Raw genomic sequence first — 18,139 nt, 5'->3', positions numbered from 1 at the left:
GCGGGGCCGCGGGCGGCGCTTCGCGGGCGGGGGCTTTTCGGCTCCCGGCGGCCACCGTCGCGAGGGCTGAGCTGCGGTCGCCGTTCGGGCCCGGGTTGCCGGCGCGGCGCGGCGGGGACGGTCAGGGAGCCGGTAAGGGCCGCCTCCCCCTCCCGCCTCCGCCCCGCTCGGCCTGACGCGGGCGGCTGCTCCTGCCCCGGGTCTCGCGCCCCTCGGCCGCCCCCGGGCCGGCCCAGCCCCGCCTGCAGAGCCCCTGCCCGGCCCCGGGCCCCGCGCCCCCGGCCCCCCCCAACCCTGGCCTGCTTCGCCGCGCTGCCCGCCCCGCTGTCGCCGTGCCGGCTCCGTCCCTGTCCCTCCGCCCCGGGAGCCCCGGAGCTCGGTTCCCCTGGGCAGCGGCGGGCAGACAGCCCCTGGGGCGAGCCGGGCTGCGGGCCCCGGCCGCGGGAGGCCTCGGGTGTCGCCGAGAGCCCATTGGTGGCACCCGGTGTCCCAGGTCAATGCTTTCCTCCTGGACCTTCCCTCCTTTTCGCTGTGGTCTGGCGTAACGCTGTTGTGCGGGGTGAGCTGATGCGGGTCTTCGCAGTGGCTGCTGGAAGTGCTCCGAGCATGAGAAGTTTCTTCAGATACCGTGGTAGCTGTCATGGAGGAACGTGCTGAGACCCACCCTGCAACAACCCCGCCCTGCAAGCACCAGCGATTATCTGAGATTAGTGTCTGTAATCGGGATTTATAATAAGCACTGAGGAGAGCGGCCTGGCTGTAGGGTGTTGGGGAGCTGCGAAAGGAGGGTGTCAGGTCAGTGCAAAGGGAAGGGGCAGCGCAGAGATTTTCAGTTGTCGCTGGGCTGTGGGGACAGTTTGTGCCTTAACCATTGTATCATGGTCGAGAGGCCTTCTTTGGTTTTGAGGGTGGCTGCGGGGTGATCCTGGACAAGTCTTGTCTGCTCTGCTGCCCAAGTTTTACCTTTAGTTACGGGGATCCGGCTACCGGTTCCCTTTTGCGCTGTGCTGGAAGTCCGGTGTCAGCAGGAACTGTTCAGAGAGGAATGGCTGGGTGCCTAGTGGCAGGAGGAGGATCGGGGAAGTCAGTGGGAGGGTATTTCTGATTGATGGTATTTGGGTAGTGCAAGAGAGAGAAGGCCTCCCTGGAGTGGTGCTGGGGATGGTTATCATGGCAGCTTTGAGGGTCAATTAGCTGATACAACAACCACCACGGTCTTTTACAATGTACTCTAAAGCCACGAGTATTTGAAGTTGGCGTAGGTGAGGAATTTTTGCCTCTGTCAGCATTGTTTGTGTGGTCCATCATGATCTGAGATCATGCACTTTTACTTTTCGCTGTTTAGCTGTGTGCTCTCCCTTTCCCGGCGGTGGGGAGTGCTCTGACCTGCTGGGTTTTGCTTTGCAGCCAGCGTTACCTTTTAAGGGCACTGTGCAGGAAACCGTGGCTGGGGGAGGCTGCGGGGAAGCGCTGCTTCTGTCCTGTGACTCCCGTTGGGGCTGAGGTTCTTAAAGACACTAAATCTGTAATCGGATGTCTGTAGAAGGAGGAGGAAATGTCATGATTAATTAATTGGAGGTCCTGAGAAAAGCGTGAGCTTTCTCAGAAGTCTTGGATGCTGTTCTGGGAGATGACAGCAGGTGGCAATCTCTCCCTAGAAATGCTGGGGACGAGTTCGGTGCCTGCGGGTTTTTCTCAGGCAGCCACAAGAGGCGGCTACAGGAGGGCTTTTTCCTGCTTTAAGCATCGTGAGTCCTGTCCTGGTTACAGACATGCACGGTGTATAGAAGGATTGCTTCTATATGAGTAAGGCTGAAATCAGGCTGCTTTTTTCCCCTTCCAAACTCAGAGCCCGCTGATTTCAGGAGGAGGTGCTGCTGCGTCCTGGCAGAACCTCAGCTGCAGTGGGGGTGGGCTGATAGGAGGTGCTTAAGAGATGGTGTGATGCTGTGATCTTGGCTTCTCATGCATTTCCCGTGGGCCTTCTGAGGTCTGTTGGCCTTAAGCACTGGGGACACAGTGTACCTGTTCAATACCTGTGAAGAGTGCTTTTGCAGTTGTTCTGTTGGTATTGAGCCACTCTGGTGCCTTGTTTGCTTTCCTATTTCTGGGTGAGTTACCACAGGCAAGACGCTTCACTTTCTGCCTTGACTTAAGTTTGTGAAAAGGGAACAGTAGTGTCGACTTTCTTATGCAAAATGCTCTATTGTGGCTTGTCTTTGCGTGTTAAATGAAAATTGTGCCAGCCATGCCGTCAGTCCAGCACAGAGGGTAAGGAGTTAGGAGCTTGTACCGTTCACCTGGCGAAGTTTGTGATGGTTGCACTTTTCATTGATTCCCTACCAGTTAATTTACTGGAGGGAAGAGGTCTCTTGGCTATTGTCTAATAACCTTCGCAGAGGAGCTCCCCTTCCAAAAGCCAAGAAGCAGTGAGACCTGTATGTATAGCCCTCTCCCACGACTGATGGGTTGTAACTGGAGGAGGAAGAGGCAGGACAGGGAAGGATGGTGCCCGCTGTCCTGTGCCCCACGTCAGTGGAGTCAGGCAGTGCTTTGTGCAGTAGGCTGTTGCTGGCAGGTTCACCTGACTCCTCCTGGGGGTGCTCTCATTAAAGAGTGGAGACCCAGACAGTGCTCCTGCACTAGTACGGGAGGCAGAGGAGTACTAGAACTTCTTGGCAGAGAGAATGTGACGGAGCCCTAACGAGTACTCTGCAAAGTGCATGCTGGAAGATAGGAGAGTAAGCTTTAGAGGTCTGTTATGGTGATGAGGAGGAGATGACATTTCCACCTCCGTTCCTGGGCTGTGTGAGGAAATAGTTGCACTTGTCTTATTGTACAGGAGTTCTGTTCAGATTGCTCTGGGCCTCAGCTAAGTTGGGATAAGGTTAATGCGGGGATAACAATAGGCACTTTGAGCTTGGGGAGACACTAGTGCAGGCTAATGCTAAAAAGCATTACATTCAAATCAAACAGCATGTCCTGGTAGTGCCTGGGGGAGAGCGAGGATGTCCTTAGCTTCTGGCTGGTGGTGGAGAAGAAACCCTAAAAAGAGCATGGAGTTATTAGCCAGGAGGTCTAAGCCACAGAAGCAGTGCTGACCCGATTCCCTTGGTGTGGCCTCAGGAGGCCATAGCTTTGTATAAACCACAAGATGGCAGAAGGCTTTTTCAAAACTGGTTGGTTTGAGGTTTTTTGAATGGTGTGGCCAGACAGTGGGCTGGCCACACAGCAAGGTGCCTTTGTGAGCTTGGTTACAAATAAACATCTGTACTCTGGCCTGAGCAAGGCCAGACTCTGGAGCACTGGCATGTGTAGCCCTGCGTCTGAAGCGTGATACAGAGTGCAGTTTAACTGTCAGCCCGGCTAACGCAGACAGCGTTAAGTAACTGGGAGAGGTTAATCGCAGTGAGCTGGCAAGATGCAGGGTGTTTTGCTGTGCTGCCTGCTGACAGTTCTACTTTACTCAGCATGATGTCATCTGAGCGCATAGTTAGCAGCTCTGTTTAGCTGGAGTTAAAAGACCGCACCGCAGCCAGGCTCGAAAGGTTTAGGAACTGCTCATGGGAGTGACCCCGCCAGCCCATGGGTGGTGTGTCCACACATCGTTTGTTGCTGACATGCCTAGAAGGCCTGGGCATAGTCTGGGATGGAGGGGTGCTGGGTGCTTTCTCCTCAGCAAGAGTGGGATCCTACAGGGAAAAATAAATTATATTTATATTCAGTTTTGCAACCTTCTGGCTGCCTGCTGTTATTTGACGTTCAATTATCCCGCTACGTTATTGCCCGACTCATCTCTCTCCAGTCACATGGGGAAGCTGTGTTCCAGTTTTACAGGTGTCAGTTGATCTATCCAGAGTAAATATAAAGAACTGTTGTCAGAGCTGAGATTGAAACCCCGTAGTTACTTCTGGATTGCTGCTTCTCACGTTCTACCATTTACAAACTCCAGCAGAAAGTCAAATGATTTTTTTCATTTCGCTTCTCAGATGAGCAAGAACAAAGTACATGAATGGAACTGGCGCATAGTAGCATTGCACTTTGTTTGCTGTTGCCACGTCGCTTTTCTGCTTGGAATTTAGTCTGCTCTGAGATTCGTTCTGCTCCCTTTTTGCCTTTTGACGTCAGCTTGTTCAGAGAGAGCAACTACTGCTTTGCAAATACATTTGTTTAAATTAATTTCTGCAGCTGATTTAAACCAGCTCGGACTGAAGCCCTGAGTACGTTGTCTAATTTAGGCCCCCTTGCTTTTACTGAAACTCCCCTCTAATCGAGATATGTGAAAGAAAGTGTGGGATCAAACAGCTGGGATTGTTTGGATTTTTTCATGGATTCTAAAATGCCCTAGTTCATTCCCGTGAAACTGTATTCACTAGCTCGGGAAGTAACAAGTAACTTCTCTCTATCGAGAGCAATTTGTTCACATGGTACCTTCATAAGGGGGATATTTTGTTACTGATATGATGATTTTTATGTTGACTTTATCTGGCTGCTCTAACCACTGTGTGAAATTTCTTCTAGAGCGTAGAAAATGAAGCTAAAGGAAATTGAGCGAACAGCTGTCCAGGCGTGGAGTCCAGCAAACAACCACCCCATTTATCTAGCAACAGGTAAAGTTCTTTACAATTTGTGAAAACTAAAGTGTGAGTCACAGGGAGATTCTATGTAGAGTTGTATTGGCTTTAACTTTCAACAGTTCCCACCTTAATAATCTCTGGAAAACTTCCAAGCCATATACAGAGAACATTACAGCCTTAATTTCTATGGAAGTGAGCTGTAGAGGGTTATTTGTATGCCCAGCTTTGGCACCTTAAAGACCAGTGATTTTTTTTCAAAGGGTGAATGCGTGGCTTTTTTTCATCTAACTTCTAATTAAGTATGTATGAATTCCAACACCTGCTTGCTATAAAAATTAAAGCAAAAGAAGGTTACTTGGTATGTCTGTGGAAAAAAAAGTTCATTCTAATCGTGTTCATGTAAGCTTACTTTTACTTTGTTGGTCTTCAGACATTATCATATGGTTTGACAATCAAATAACAAATCTTTTCTCCCTGAAGTTGCATGTTTCAGTTATCACTGAATTTTCCATATTTCTGCAAAACCTTAACTTTGCATTTTGTTGATATTATTCATTATTCACTATTGGTATAATGATTTTATTTTCTGAAGCACAAAGTCAGCCTGTTCACTGAGTTGGCAGTGGGTGAGCTTAGTGTTTGTGTGGAACCGACAGCTTGGGTTCTCTGCCCAACATCAAAACTAGTCACCTCTGTCTCCTGCCTGGGTTCTGCAGCACTGCCATGTTGTTTTGCTTTTTTTGGGGAAGGGTGACTATTAAAAGAAAGTTACAAAAAGTTCGGCTGTTGCCTTAAAAGCAGCATTACCATTTTCGGGTAGATAAGTCTATTTTGTGTTTCTCTAATAGGGACAGATTTTTGGTTGGACCAGAGGTCTTGGCTTCAGTTTGCTTTAGATCAGAAACTACATAGTTTCATAATTTCTACTGCTTTTTTAATAGTCTCTTGGGCACTTTCAATGCCATAGGCAGTTACAAAGCACCTCTGTGGTAACTGGGTGACTGTTTGTCTGGGAGTGTCCCATTAGGCAATATTAAATCTATTTTTAGCTTTATTCTGTAAGCTAGGAGAAAGGAAGGAAGGAAGCCACTGTGTGACTGCTAGCTGTCCATGGGTAATTGGGGAACATTTAGTTGGCTAAGGTTGAAGAACTTTTGCTGTAGACCAGCTTTAGAAGGTTTGATCAAGACATACGGTCATGGTTGAGGAGCAGTATAGAGAAATATCTGGGATCATACTTGGAGCACGGTTTCACAGTGTGACTGCATTTGTAATTTAGATAAGGACTTTATATCAGAAGCTGTGGCTGCTTGGAAGAGGGTGTATGGATTATATTTATCCCAAGAGAGAAAGGTATTTGTGCAGCAGTGACCATGGTGCCCAGAATTTCTTGGAGAGGTTCAAATTTCTTTCTTTCAAAGTCTTTGTTGTAACTGTTGGTTCCTCTTTCTGCTGTACTCAAACATGTCCTCTCCTTCAATGGGCACAACCAAGGTCGTGTTGACTATCAAGAACAGGTTTCCAGTGCGTTGCTTTTTTTGTATCTTGTGCTTTTAAAATAGTGCCCACTTGTTCTGCCTTTGTACTTCTGCTAGGAACGTCTGCCCAGCAACTGGATGCATCCTTCAGTACAAATGCCACCTTGGAAATATTTGAGGTTGACTTCAGGGATCCCTCCCTGGACATGAAGCAGAAAGGAACACTTCCTGCCTCAAACAGGTACAAGAGACTCGTACTGAAGTATCAATCAGTGGAAGTGAAAAGGGTTTTTCTGGTACAAGGAAGAAGAGGAGGAGATAATATTTCGGGGGTATAAAGTGATCTTTTGGATCAGTTGACCTCTGTCTTGAAGAATTTAACATTTTTGTTGACACGAATCATGTTGTGTGTAAAAGTACAGCAGCTGGACCATTGTAGAAGTCTGAAAGGACTTATACGGTAGTCAGTCAGGAGAGTCATTCTGTATCGTGTGAATTTTCTGGGGATAATGATTTTTAGTAAAGAGACCAGAGGCAGAGTGAAACTTGTCTTCCAGCTTTTTAAGACAAGGTGATTTCTTAGGCTCATCAGCATGGATGACGTTTGCACCCAGTGTAAAACACAGCCTTAATTTGTAACTAGCAGCTTTTGCAGTGGGTAAATATATTTTTTTGGATAATAGCTCTGCAAAAGAAGGCACATAGTCCTGTAATCTAATTTTCTATATAGAGTAGGTTAGAGAAGTTCACACACCAAATTCCCTATCAAGTCCTAAACATTTGAGGGGGAGGGGGGAAGGAAAAAAAAAAAAGACGACAGACTAGCTCTACCTTTGTAAGTTCCCTTTAAAAGTCTTTGGAAGGAAGCTCATTTCTTTTTTTCCATGCAAGAGCCCCAGTCATCTTCAAAGGTGCGGACTGATGGTTGTGTTTGATGGGTCAGAACATGGATGTGTTTTTTTGGTAAAGCAGAGGGTGTCTTGACTTCCACCAAGTATTGTAGCCTACGCCAGCTTTGTTTTCTTTTTCAGGTTTCATAAGCTGATCTGGGGTAACTTTGGAAATGGGTCCTCAGAGTCCTCTGGAGTTATCGTTGGTGGAGGGGATAATGGTGTACTGACAATGTACAGTGTGCATCGCGTCTTGGCATCAAAGAGCGAGCCTGTAATTGGGCAGACAGAGAAGCATTCAGGTCCTGTTCGAGCTCTTGATTTCAACCCTTTCCAGGTATGCAACATTAAACAACCAAATGAAAATTAACCTTTGCATTAAAAGAAAATGTTTTTCCCTCGTGTATAGGCATTTGTAAATTGAAGGAACAGTGTTTAAACTGAAAGAGGTGCAGCAGTTGTGACACAAGATTGGTTTGGGACTCAGGTTTGGGTTCTGTTGACAGCTTTACCACTGAATTCCCCTGTGATCTTGATCAAGTCTCTTGGCTCTCTGTAAAAACATGTCTTGTAATAATACTGTTATGTGTTAGACCATTACCCATTTGAAATCAGAACTTTGTGTGTTCATCTTGTATCTAATTCAGTGGGGCTGTGATCACATTTGGAAGGACTGCAGCACAAGTGATTACTGAACAGAACACAAGTTCCTGTGGTAGCACAAAGGCAAATTGAAAGTTGTCTGCAGATCCTTGTGGGAAGCCTATGTCTTCTCAGAAGAAATGTCTGGTGCTGGGATGCAGGGCAAAGGCTCAGCTGGCCAGAGACAGTGGGTTCCAGGCCAGTGGCAGAGTTTCATGATGGGTAACACCAGCCACCTGCACATGTAGCTTGCTAGACAAATTTTAAACAGGTCTGTGCCATGGCACAGATGAAGGCACTGAGGCCAGAAATGTGCTTGGTTTATAATGCGTTTTGTTATCTTTCTGCTTACTAGTGGCTGCGAATTGCAGCGCTCGTCTGACTGCAGAAGCTTTGGGTTTTTTTGCTTATGTTTATTTTGCAGAAATCTATCCTCTCTCCCTGTGAAACTCAGCTGAGCTGTTCTTTTTTTCTACAGAGTAACCTCTTGGCTTCTGGAGCCAATGATTCTGAAATTTTCATCTGGGACTTGAATAACTTCAGTGTGCCTATGACTCCAGGTGCTAAATCACAGGTAAACGAGTTTTCCTCTGGGCAACACCCCTGCAGTTTTATATCTCAATAGGCAAGGCAAAAAGATGTGAGGTGTGGAGTTATCCTGGTCTAGTCAGTCTGTGAAGGGAGAAAGACCTTGACATCTGTCAGGAGAAAGATGAATCAGAACTGACTGATCAGCTTCGTTCTGGGGAGGTGGAAAGAGTGTTATAAGGGGAGGAGAGGTAGGCTGGCAAGCTCTGGAAGGGTGCACTTTGCATGGATGGGTAAGCTTGTTGTCCCACAGAAGAGGTTCATCCATCCGGTGTGCAGTAAGCCAGTCTCACACACAGAGCCGAGGCAGCAGTTTATTTCATGTCGGCGCAGAAATGGGTGCTAGGCAGTAACTCTGCAAAGCTGGCACACCTGGTTGCAATCACATCGCGTATTTATACAGTTAAAAATGTTAGTTCTGCCTATCAGCCATACCCTCCTAACTATGACTGGTTAGTTCCTTCTTACTTCCGTTTAAAGATTCAGTGCACCTTAAATTTATTGCATATGCTCAGTGAGTAAGGGTCTTCATGTAGACAGGGGGTGTTTTAAGCACTGAAGGTGTGGTTTTCGCATTATGATGAGATAGTTCACTTCAGGGGCATCAATTTGAGGAATTTTGCTGATGCCCAAGGATGTCTGTGCCCTCATTTTGATGTCTGTTCCCTGGTTGTGGATTTGCAAGGATGCGCATACTCTTATCTTGAACTGTTTCCCTGTTCAGGGTTCCTCTGATCTGCCTTATCTCAGTACCCTGTAACAAATCCTCGAACAGTTAGTCGTCAAGCTCTCTGTGCATTTGAACGAAGTAACTGACCAGTTTATCTTGTGATCCAGATAGGGCATGTGTGATGGATTAGGAAGGCTTATTGGACTTTCTCTGAGGAATGAATTTACTTCAGGCTTTAGCCAAAGCTTTTCATATCTCGTGAAAGTAATATCCCTGGCAGAGCCAGTGGGCCGTGTAATGCATCTTGGCTATTACTCCCAGATAATGTTTCCTGAGTTTGAAGAGGAAGACACTTCTGATGCTGATTATGTTATTCAGGGCAATCAACTCTTCAAAGTGAGAAAATCATAATAAACTTGCCTAAAAGCAAGCCAAGTTTTTCTGCCAGTAAGCCTCCCCTTTGTCTCCTTGCCTATCTTCTGCATTGCAGTAGATACAGTAATGGCAATGAACGTTGGATGCTTCATCATTTTCCGTCTCGCTGCACTCCTAAAATGCTGCACAAAGTCATCTTTCCATTTAAGTTCATCCCAGGAGTCAGGGTAGAAGAATCTATGTTCTCTCCACTGCAGTTCTCTCTGCACTGATTTATGACTGATTTGGCCAATGCAGAATGCAGTACCTGCTCCCAAAATGCAAAGGTGCTTTTCCAGGTGACATTCCCCCACAGAATTTGACTGTCCACCGTACATTCTGAATAAAGGACTTTCCACGCTCCCTAGTCTTTCTGGTCAGTGCTGCTATTACCAGTTAGTTGGTCAGTGATTGAAGAGAGGAATCTCTATATCCTCGAATCGCTTAGTTAAGCTAGTGCAGAATCCTGTGATTAGTGTTCCCTCAACGTGGAAATAATGATGTGTGGCCTTTCCTATCTTGGCAGCCTCATGAAGACATCAGGGTGGTGTCCTGGAATCGGCAGGTGCAGCACATCCTGTCCTCCGCTCACCCCAGCGGCAAGGCTGTGGTTTGGGACCTCAGGAAGAATGAGCCTATCATCAAAGTCAGTGACCACAGCAACAGAGTGAGTGGAAGACGGAGTGTGATTCTGAGTGGCATACAACATGCCACATGTGACTGCAAAGCAGAGGCACAGACTCTTGGGATCAAATGTTTTTATTGTGGGGGCTGTTGGTGTTGGTTCTCTTGGAGCTGTAGCATCGAAGCACCTCTGTCTTTTTTTTCTCTAATGAAATGGAGACAGAAGACCCCTAGCTGTTCCTAAAATAAGGGCGCCCTTGCATTCAATTTCTATGTTCACAGCTCATTTATGAGAAGCCTCCTGCGTTTTAATCCTAGCTGTCTTACTAGATCAATTTTGAACTAGTCCTTCAACTTCTGTGTGGTCAACATTTTTTTTGCTGTGTAGAGAAGATAGAAATACTTGGCTACCACAGCAAGACATTGCTTTATGTCAAGCATTCTAGGCGAGTAAAGTGCAGAATGACATGGCTCTGGGCCATTTTTGCTATTGCCAGCTTACTTTGTTGCATTTTCAGCCTATGCTATTTTTGTCCCTAGATGCATTGCTCGGGAATGGCCTGGCATCCAGAAGTTGCAACCCAGCTAGTCCTTTCCTCTGAGGATGACCGCTTGCCAGTGATCCAAATATGGGACTTACGTTTTGCTACCTCTCCTTTGAGCCAGCTGGAAGGGCACACGAGGTAAGGGCCAGCTTGTGGTGTTGTGTTTTCAAGGATCTCCATCGTTAAAATGCAGACATCTGGGAGACTGGACTTAGGAGATGTATGATTTTCTTCTGGGCCTGCTTTGTTTCACAGATGAATCTGGCTGAGGGTAGAGATGAGAACTAGCATTTCTGAGCTTAAGCAGCATTTCTGCTGCTTACTTGGTGACAGGGTGGGTTAGTGGACTGGGTTTGGAATGTGACTGATTACTGATCTATTTTAGGGGAGTTCTCTCTGTCTCTTGGTGCCAGGCTGACCCTGAACTGCTGCTGAGTAGTGCCAAAGACAACCGGATCTTGTGCTGGAACCCAAGTATGGGGGAGGTATGTAACAACAGCTATAAGTACCCATGGTCTGCTTTCTACACAGTTGTGTGCTGTGCTATGTGTGTGTCCCTCCTCTGTATCCCTCTGGAGTGCCGATGTAATTCCCTGTGGTATGTCTGCTACACTCTTCCTGTCTGGAGCGAATGCGAGCCTTGTCCTTACCCAGACTGAAAACAACAGAGACAGGCAGAGATTTTCTCTGATATGTCTGTGTCCAGACATCATAGAGGGGAGAAAGCTTTAACTAAAACTTAGTTTCAGCTAATTATGATTCCTCTTGCTATGTTCGCATATGTAGTGTTCTCTGTGTCCATTTGTTTCTTCTTCCTTCTCCTAGGGTAGTAAGTTTTTTTTGGGGCGGAAACTTGAAGGAGGATGAGGAGCATTTGTTAAGGTCATTGAGAGTGGAGCAGTGTAATTAAATATGTGTGTAAGCTTTATTCATAGTACAGTGGTTTCACTTGTATGTGCTTCTCTAGTTATGTATCTCAAAATTACCATCTTTGAAATATTGTGGTGTCACCTGAATTAAAATAGGAGTGTGTGTAGAAGAAAAAAAAAATTACTGCACACCTATTCATTCAATGGTGAATTTCTGGCTAAAACTGAATTTTGAACTTTGAACTAAGTTAATGCAGTTGATCATGATGATAGCATGGGGGAAGTGCTCTGACAATACTGAACAAACTCCAGCTGGGAGCCCTGGGCTGGGTTCGCTTCATGGGACAATTTCACTTAGCTGACCATCTTTGTCTTGGAGGCTTGGAAAAAACTAATCTATTTTCATTAAATGCATGAAATGCTGCTGTTGTGGTTTCATGGGATTTGATGCTCACTCTGTACGGATGTCTAGCGTTTAGAAGAGAACCAGACTCTAAAAATGTTCCTGAAGTCTAATTTTTCCTAAAGTCTTTTCACTGTGTTTTAGAGGAAAAATTTAAAAAAATATTTTAATGCAGCTGGCTCATCTTTATGCATGCTGCTGTAGATTTGCAGAGTCCAAATTCAACTTGCACATTTATGCACAAGCTATTATTAGGAGGCTGTTCTTGACTTGGTACCAATGAACAGAAAATTTTCAGGTAATACAAAGATTGGGAAGGTTTTCAGTAGTAAGGACCGTACAGTTATACAGAACGGCTAATAGGCTGAGCTTGAGGAAAGGGCTGGTTTCTTTGTTTTTTGGATATTTGGAGGTCTTTTTGGTTGTTGGTGAGTTTGGGTTTGGGTTTTTTTTTTCTTCCTTTTAATTTAGCAATCCACATTTTAATACAAGAAAATGCAAGGTTTTATACCCAGGAACAGAAAACACAGATCGTGTTCCCACAGAGAAGGAAGCTGTGATTCTCTGTGCTTTGTGCCTGTGAGGCACAAAGCCTCTCTTCATTTTACAAACTGGAGGTTCAATGTCAAGGTTGTGTTAGTGAGTTGCCCAGCATCCAGCAGGAAGTCTGTAACTGGGCCATGAATTGAACTTTGGGTATTTGAGTGCTGGACCAGAAACTTGTTGGCTGCAATATACTTCATCATTCATCAGCAGCTATTATGGTCCTCTTTTGTTCTAGTTTTTGCTGTAGGCTTTTATTTTTACTTGTCAAATCTGTTATACCAGACTATTCTTTCTGTTTACATGCTCATGACACCTTCTTGTCTTTTGGCGTCTGGTTTCCTGGTGGTGTTTTCTGGTGTGTCTCCTTTGGTTAACAGTGGGTGCAACAGTACTGACTTGTTACTCTTGCATTTTGTTCTGCAGTCAGAATCCTATGGTACAGCACCTTTCTGTGGCTTTCTGCTGCTTGGGCTCAATGCACTAGAAATTGGTTGCAAATGCATCCTTTAAGACGCGAAAACAGGAGACTTCTGTACAATGGTGATGTGTAAATAAAGTGTGGCACACTTGCTGTGGGCAAGTAATTTGGGGAAAGCAGGGGACTATTCGTGTTGTGCTTCTGCCTTCTCTCTTTCTGTGATAGGTGGTTTATGAGTTGCCCATTCGGAGTCAGTGGTGCTTTGATGTCCAGTGGTGTCCTAGGAATCCTTCAGTCTTCTCTGCTGCCACGTTTGATGGGTGGATCAACATTTATTCTGTTATGGGTGGGAACTTAGAAGCTCAGCAGAAGACACAGGCTGACAAGGTAAAGTCCTGTGAATGTGTTATGGCTTGACAGATTGGCAATGACTCACCTGACTTCTGAGACCCCTAGAAGCACCCGTGTGTAACAGTATGATTTTTAAGTGATGCAGTCTGTCCCACCCACCAGGATGTGTAGCTGTGTGGTGTGGGAACCAGAAGCTACCTGTGTGGGGATTTAATATCCGCCAAGTCCCAAAGGGACTGCATTGCCTCTTGACAAAGGTGTCTCGGTATTTGTTGTAAAATTCATTGGAGTGTGTAAAGAGAACCAAGATCAAGTGTAGTTTTGACATTATGTATATTTTACAGTTGTTACTACTAGGCTAAAAATAAAGCAGCACACCTGTTAGAACAACAAGCTTGTCGTGTCATTAGGTTAAAATATGTTGATACTAATTAATACAACATGTTATTCTTTATTAGTTTAGAAGATAATTTTAAAGAGGAGCTTGTAAGCCATGATTAGCACTTTTCCTCAAGTCAATTGATTATAACTTGGAGCATGTTCGTATTTTGATACTGAAACCCATTATCTAGCCAATGAATAGATGGGCAAACTCTGAATAGATTAAATGTCAGTACTGTCTAAAATTTTAATTTTAATCTGGTGTCTAGTCTTTTAATTCCCTCCCTCTCTCCCAGCCAACAAATGCCTTACAATACAGATTTTAAGAGAATGCATATGAGCTGGCTTAAGTGTTATTTATATAGTCATTTACAGCTGATTGAGTTGAGTTTCATAGGATTTGCAAGAGAAAGAAAATACTTATCAAGCAACAGCTGTGGGAGATTAAGGATTTATTTAACCCCTTGGAGAATTTTCTTTCTGTGCATTCTTCATGTGCAGGTGCCACACTTCCACTCTTCAAAATTGGTGAACAGTAGGGTAGAATAACTCCTAGATAAATAGAATAACAAGTAAGAGCCAAAATAGGAGACAATGACAGTTATGGAGGCAGAGACTTCATGACCAAGAGGTCTCTTTGCTCTGGATTCCATGGTATCGGATCAGAAACTCTGCTGAAGACCTGGTGATTGATGTTACTGGTACCCTGGTAGTGTGTGTGTATTTTTTGAAGGATTAGGGTGATTGATCTGTTGGGTATAAGCTTTTCCTCCAGGAAATGCTCTTTCTTTGGAATTGGCTTCCTCTCAAGAAAGATTTGAAAGACAAAACTTGTCAGTCTTGCCTATGATTCTTTGTGTGGCAACCTTAGCTTGATGAGCCTTGCGATGCTTCGTTTCAGGTATGCTGGTCAGCTATATTTTGGAGCTATACCCTATGGTCCAGTCAAACTTGAACAGGGTTATCGTTAGCAAGCAAAAAAAAAATCTATGCCAACAATGTTAAAAATTAAGAATGCTTGTGAACAGCATTGTATGTGTATGCTCACTGACTTCCTAAATGACAGAAATCCAGATCAGAGGCCACTTTTGACACTCTCTTGTCTAGGCAAGAAGGCCCAGATATTATTTCACCAGCCTCATCTAAGCTATAAAAGCTTGAAACAGTCCTTAAAACTAACCCCTTTGAAAGACCCCAGCAACCGAAAGGGAGTCAGCATTCCTTGGTGAGCAAAACAAGAAATAAGTTGGACAACTTTTGACCACATGTTGTCCCTGTCTTGCATAAAACAAGTAATTGTGTAACTCTTGTATTTATAAGCTGGGTGCTTGGCCAGGCAGTCTTTGTTAGGAAATTTGCATCTTGCTAAGGAAAAATTACTTGAAAATCTCTGAAGGTGAAGCTTTCTTGAGAAATAATCCCTGGAACTGTTTGGAAATATCGTTTCTTTCTCAGAGGGGCTTGGTGGTATTCCAGGAAGAAGTGCTGTAATAGCCTTTTTCTTCATCAGTGAGGAAAGTAACTGACTACTAAGCAATAGGTTTTTTGTGCTTACTGCATACAGAGAGGAATTGAATTATATCTTATTCCTTTCTTCATCTGATTCTAGATCTCCTCGTCCTTCAACAACCTGGATCCTTTTGGCACAGGACAGGTCCTTCCTCCTTTGCAGGTGCCAGAGCAAGTAGCTCAGACCACCTTGATTCCACCATTAAAAAAGCCACCCAAGTGGATTCGCAGACCTGTGGGGGTTTCATTTGCAGTAAGTGAATGGAGCATCCTTAGCTTAAAATGCAGTAGATGTGTCATTGTGTGACACAATTGTTTTCTTTTGCTAGATAAACCTTTTCATCTTCCTGTTGCTAGTTGTTTTAATGCCTGTCTAAGGTGCGATGTGGCGTTCTATGGAACAAAGCTCTTTTGCTCAACATTCAGATACGTTTCCAACAAGAAAGAGTCCCATAGCAGAGAGTGGGAGGTTATAAGTAAGGGTTAACAAAGCTAAGGAAGACTCATAAAAGCTGTCTTTGGGAGTGCATGTCACAGCCTGCATTCTCCTCTGATTTTCTCCTTCCTATCCAGGAAGGAGATCCTATCCTTCACCTCTTTGCTCCTAAATCAAAAGGCTGAATTGTTCTTTCAGCCTGTGGCTGGACTTGTTCTCTGCCTGTCTAGTGCCTGTCATTTGCATGATAGTTTTTATCATTGCAGCCCGCCTCTCCATGTCAGAAAAGAAAAAACAGTTCCAAATGGTACTTTTTCCTCTGTACCTCTCTGGCATTTGCGACTGGCTAGGCCTGAGAGCACACCTACAAGTGTCATAGTTCTCGTTCTTCAGCTGAGGGGCTTGTGAACTCCCTCAATGTTCCTTCCATCCATACACGTAAAACTGTTTGGGTTCCTTGTGCTCACACCTGGAGCTTGAGTTCGCCTTGCTGAATGAAGAGCTAAGTGAGTTGCTTTTACCTTCGTTTGTAAGGATGCTTACTGTGTCTCCCTCTGTCTTTCTCAGTTTGGAGGAAAACTTATTTCCTTTGGTCTTACTAAAGCTCCTGGACAGCAGATGCAGCAGACTTACCCACACCAGGTATTCATCAGTCAAGTCACTACTGAAATGGAATTCCTGCTCCGATCCAGAGAACTGCAGATGGCCTTGCAGTCAGGGAACCTCCTTGATTACTGCCAGGGCAAGATCCTGACAGCCAAGTTGCCGTTTGATGAGAACCTTTGGAATTTCTTGAAGGTAGGTTGGCCGTGGTGAAACACAGAGGCCAGTTATTTATGGTCCTGGCATGTAGTGTGGTTGTTATGGTCCTCTCTAGCCCTTTATATTCCTGTTCTTTAAGATAGAAAGTGGAACTAAATAGGCTAGTTAGTTACTTGTCTAAAGAAAACTTTTTGCAGTTGAGGTCTTGGAGGTTCCCTTATTTTTCAGTAGGAATGGTGTTGTGAGTGGACTTGTTTGGGCTTCATGTCAAAGTGCTAAACGGGATTTTCTCATCTCAAACCACTGTCAAGCTGTATCTGCCTGCTATCTGTGGAGCCCTGCTGTTACTGTTTCTCAAGGCAAAGTCCAAATGGGCAATGCGATTCCCCAGTAATAAGGGAGAGAGCTGTGGTGGCATGAGGGCTGGCTGTAGCCCTACACAGGACGATGGTTTCATTGACAATTTGGTAATATGAGAGAGTTCAGTAATGAGGAGTGGCTGCCCTTCTGGAGGGGCAGGGCTTAGCCTTGATAGTCTTTTACAGACTCTTGGAGTCAGACTCTGTGTGTGGCGAAATACTGGGATCTTTTCCTTAGGATTACATTTGTGTGGGGAGTCATATCGCTCGAATAGGATGGCCAGGTGTTGCCTAGGTGGTGTCGGTAGTCTCCATTGCAAGGGTCATTGCAGCAGTGTCTTCAGCTGCATTGGATGAGATATGTCGAACGGTCATTTTAATGAATTTTTATAATTCAGTTGGCCCATGGTCCTGTGAGATCACTCCAGCACGTACAAGATGTATTACTATTGATAGTCTTAAACTACAAACCAAGCTTCTGTACAAAAGACTTTCCTGTGTGACCATTTCTGCAGCTGCAAGAACAGTTTCTACTGACTGTTTACAAGTATCTTATCCATGTGCAGTTTGGTCAGTTCTGTAGTAGGAACAGCATGGGACTTACTGAGACAGACAGATTTTCCTGGCAGAATGTTAATCAGGCATTAAAGCATACAAATAGCACCTGCAAGTTATGCTGCGTGCAGCCTGTGGAAATCTCTGGGACTGTCTGAAATCCTCACCCAAGGAGCTTCTGTAACAATTAGTTAACTAATTTTGTGAAGCCATCTAGGAGTTCAGGCAGCCAGCTTGTCTCAGTTTCATCCGGACTCAAATCAGTCTGTTGCCTCTACACAGAGATTAGCTTGGCAATTCCTAGATCATCCAGGGAATTAATGACCAAGGACACTAAGTATGCGTACAGTCATAGCCCTGATATGCATTTGTACCTGAATTGTGACTCTGTGACAAGCATGAATTTCACCGTTTTATCATGATTGTAACTTGCATTCCATAGATTTTCCCACAGTAGTCATTAGGTGGACTTGTCATAGTTGACTGCATTATCTATAACCTGCGCTCTAAACTTTGCTGCTGCAGCCAGCCATTGGCAGTGTGTAGATGTCTAGGACTTTACATATTTTCTTGTCTTTTTCAATATCCTTTGGGATTCAGGTGAATCTGGAGCCGGAGTCCAGGACTAAACTCCTCAAGCTGCTGGGCTACAGTAAAGAGGATCTGCAAAAAAAGGTAAGGGGTCTTTCCAATAGAGGGAAACCTTTACAGGACTAAAGGTGCTCTAGGAGAGTTGTAGGGTCCCTAATGAAAATGAGTGAGTGATCTTACAGCACACAAAAGGCCAAACTGTATAAAATTTCAGCTGAGAGGCACCTCAAGTATCTCCCATTAAAAAGCGAATGTGGTATAACCAGCTGTACTGGATCAAACCAAAGGAGTCTTGAGCCCAGTTGTCTTGGTTCTAGTTGTTGGTGCTCTGGGAAGTGTATAACAGTGCAGTTGAGAGCTTCTTCTAGCATCCAGCTCTCTGCATCTCAGGGGATTCCTCAGCCAGGAAGAAGGTGACAGATGAAGACAATGTGGCGTAGAACTGATGGAGCTGCAAGGGAGGAAACTCTTGCAGCAGCACGGACAATGCTCTGAAAAGGATAAATAACCTCTGATAGGCAGCCAGCCAGC

At 45.0% G+C, this 18,139-nt stretch overlaps 1 protein-coding gene across 4 annotated transcripts in view; it reads left to right on the top strand.

The window, feature by feature from the left end:
• Window positions 1-51: 51 nt before the first annotated feature.
• The window catches only part of SEC31B (SEC31 homolog B, COPII component), a 36,258-nt gene continuing 18,170 nt past the window's right edge, over window positions 52-18,139 (top strand). For 3 of the 4 annotated variants that reach the window (XM_075422752.1, XM_075422751.1, XM_075422749.1), the window contains exons 1-12: window positions 52-132; window positions 4,522-4,610; window positions 6,173-6,296; window positions 7,087-7,282; window positions 8,066-8,161; window positions 9,786-9,926; window positions 10,424-10,566; window positions 10,814-10,913; window positions 12,890-13,051; window positions 15,006-15,158; window positions 15,909-16,139; window positions 17,618-17,692. In XM_075422752.1, the coding sequence (XP_075278867.1) occupies window positions 4,532-4,610; window positions 6,173-6,296; window positions 7,087-7,282; window positions 8,066-8,161; window positions 9,786-9,926; window positions 10,424-10,566; window positions 10,814-10,913; window positions 12,890-13,051; window positions 15,006-15,158; window positions 15,909-16,139; window positions 17,618-17,692 (1,500 nt within the window). In that variant the 5' untranslated portion in view covers window positions 52-132; window positions 4,522-4,531. Of the gene's footprint in view, window positions 133-509; window positions 796-4,521; window positions 4,611-6,172; window positions 6,297-7,086; window positions 7,283-8,065; window positions 8,162-9,785; window positions 9,927-10,423; window positions 10,567-10,813; window positions 10,914-12,889; window positions 13,052-15,005; window positions 15,159-15,908; window positions 16,140-17,617; window positions 17,693-18,139 lie in introns of those variants that run through there. The other variant, XM_075422750.1, reaches the window with a different exon arrangement.

Source organism: Opisthocomus hoazin, chromosome 6 (assembly GCF_030867145.1).
Source record: "Opisthocomus hoazin isolate bOpiHoa1 chromosome 6, bOpiHoa1.hap1, whole genome shotgun sequence".
NCBI lineage: Eukaryota > Metazoa > Chordata > Aves > Opisthocomiformes > Opisthocomidae > Opisthocomus > Opisthocomus hoazin.
This window is presented reverse-complemented; position numbering and strand designations above follow the sequence as displayed.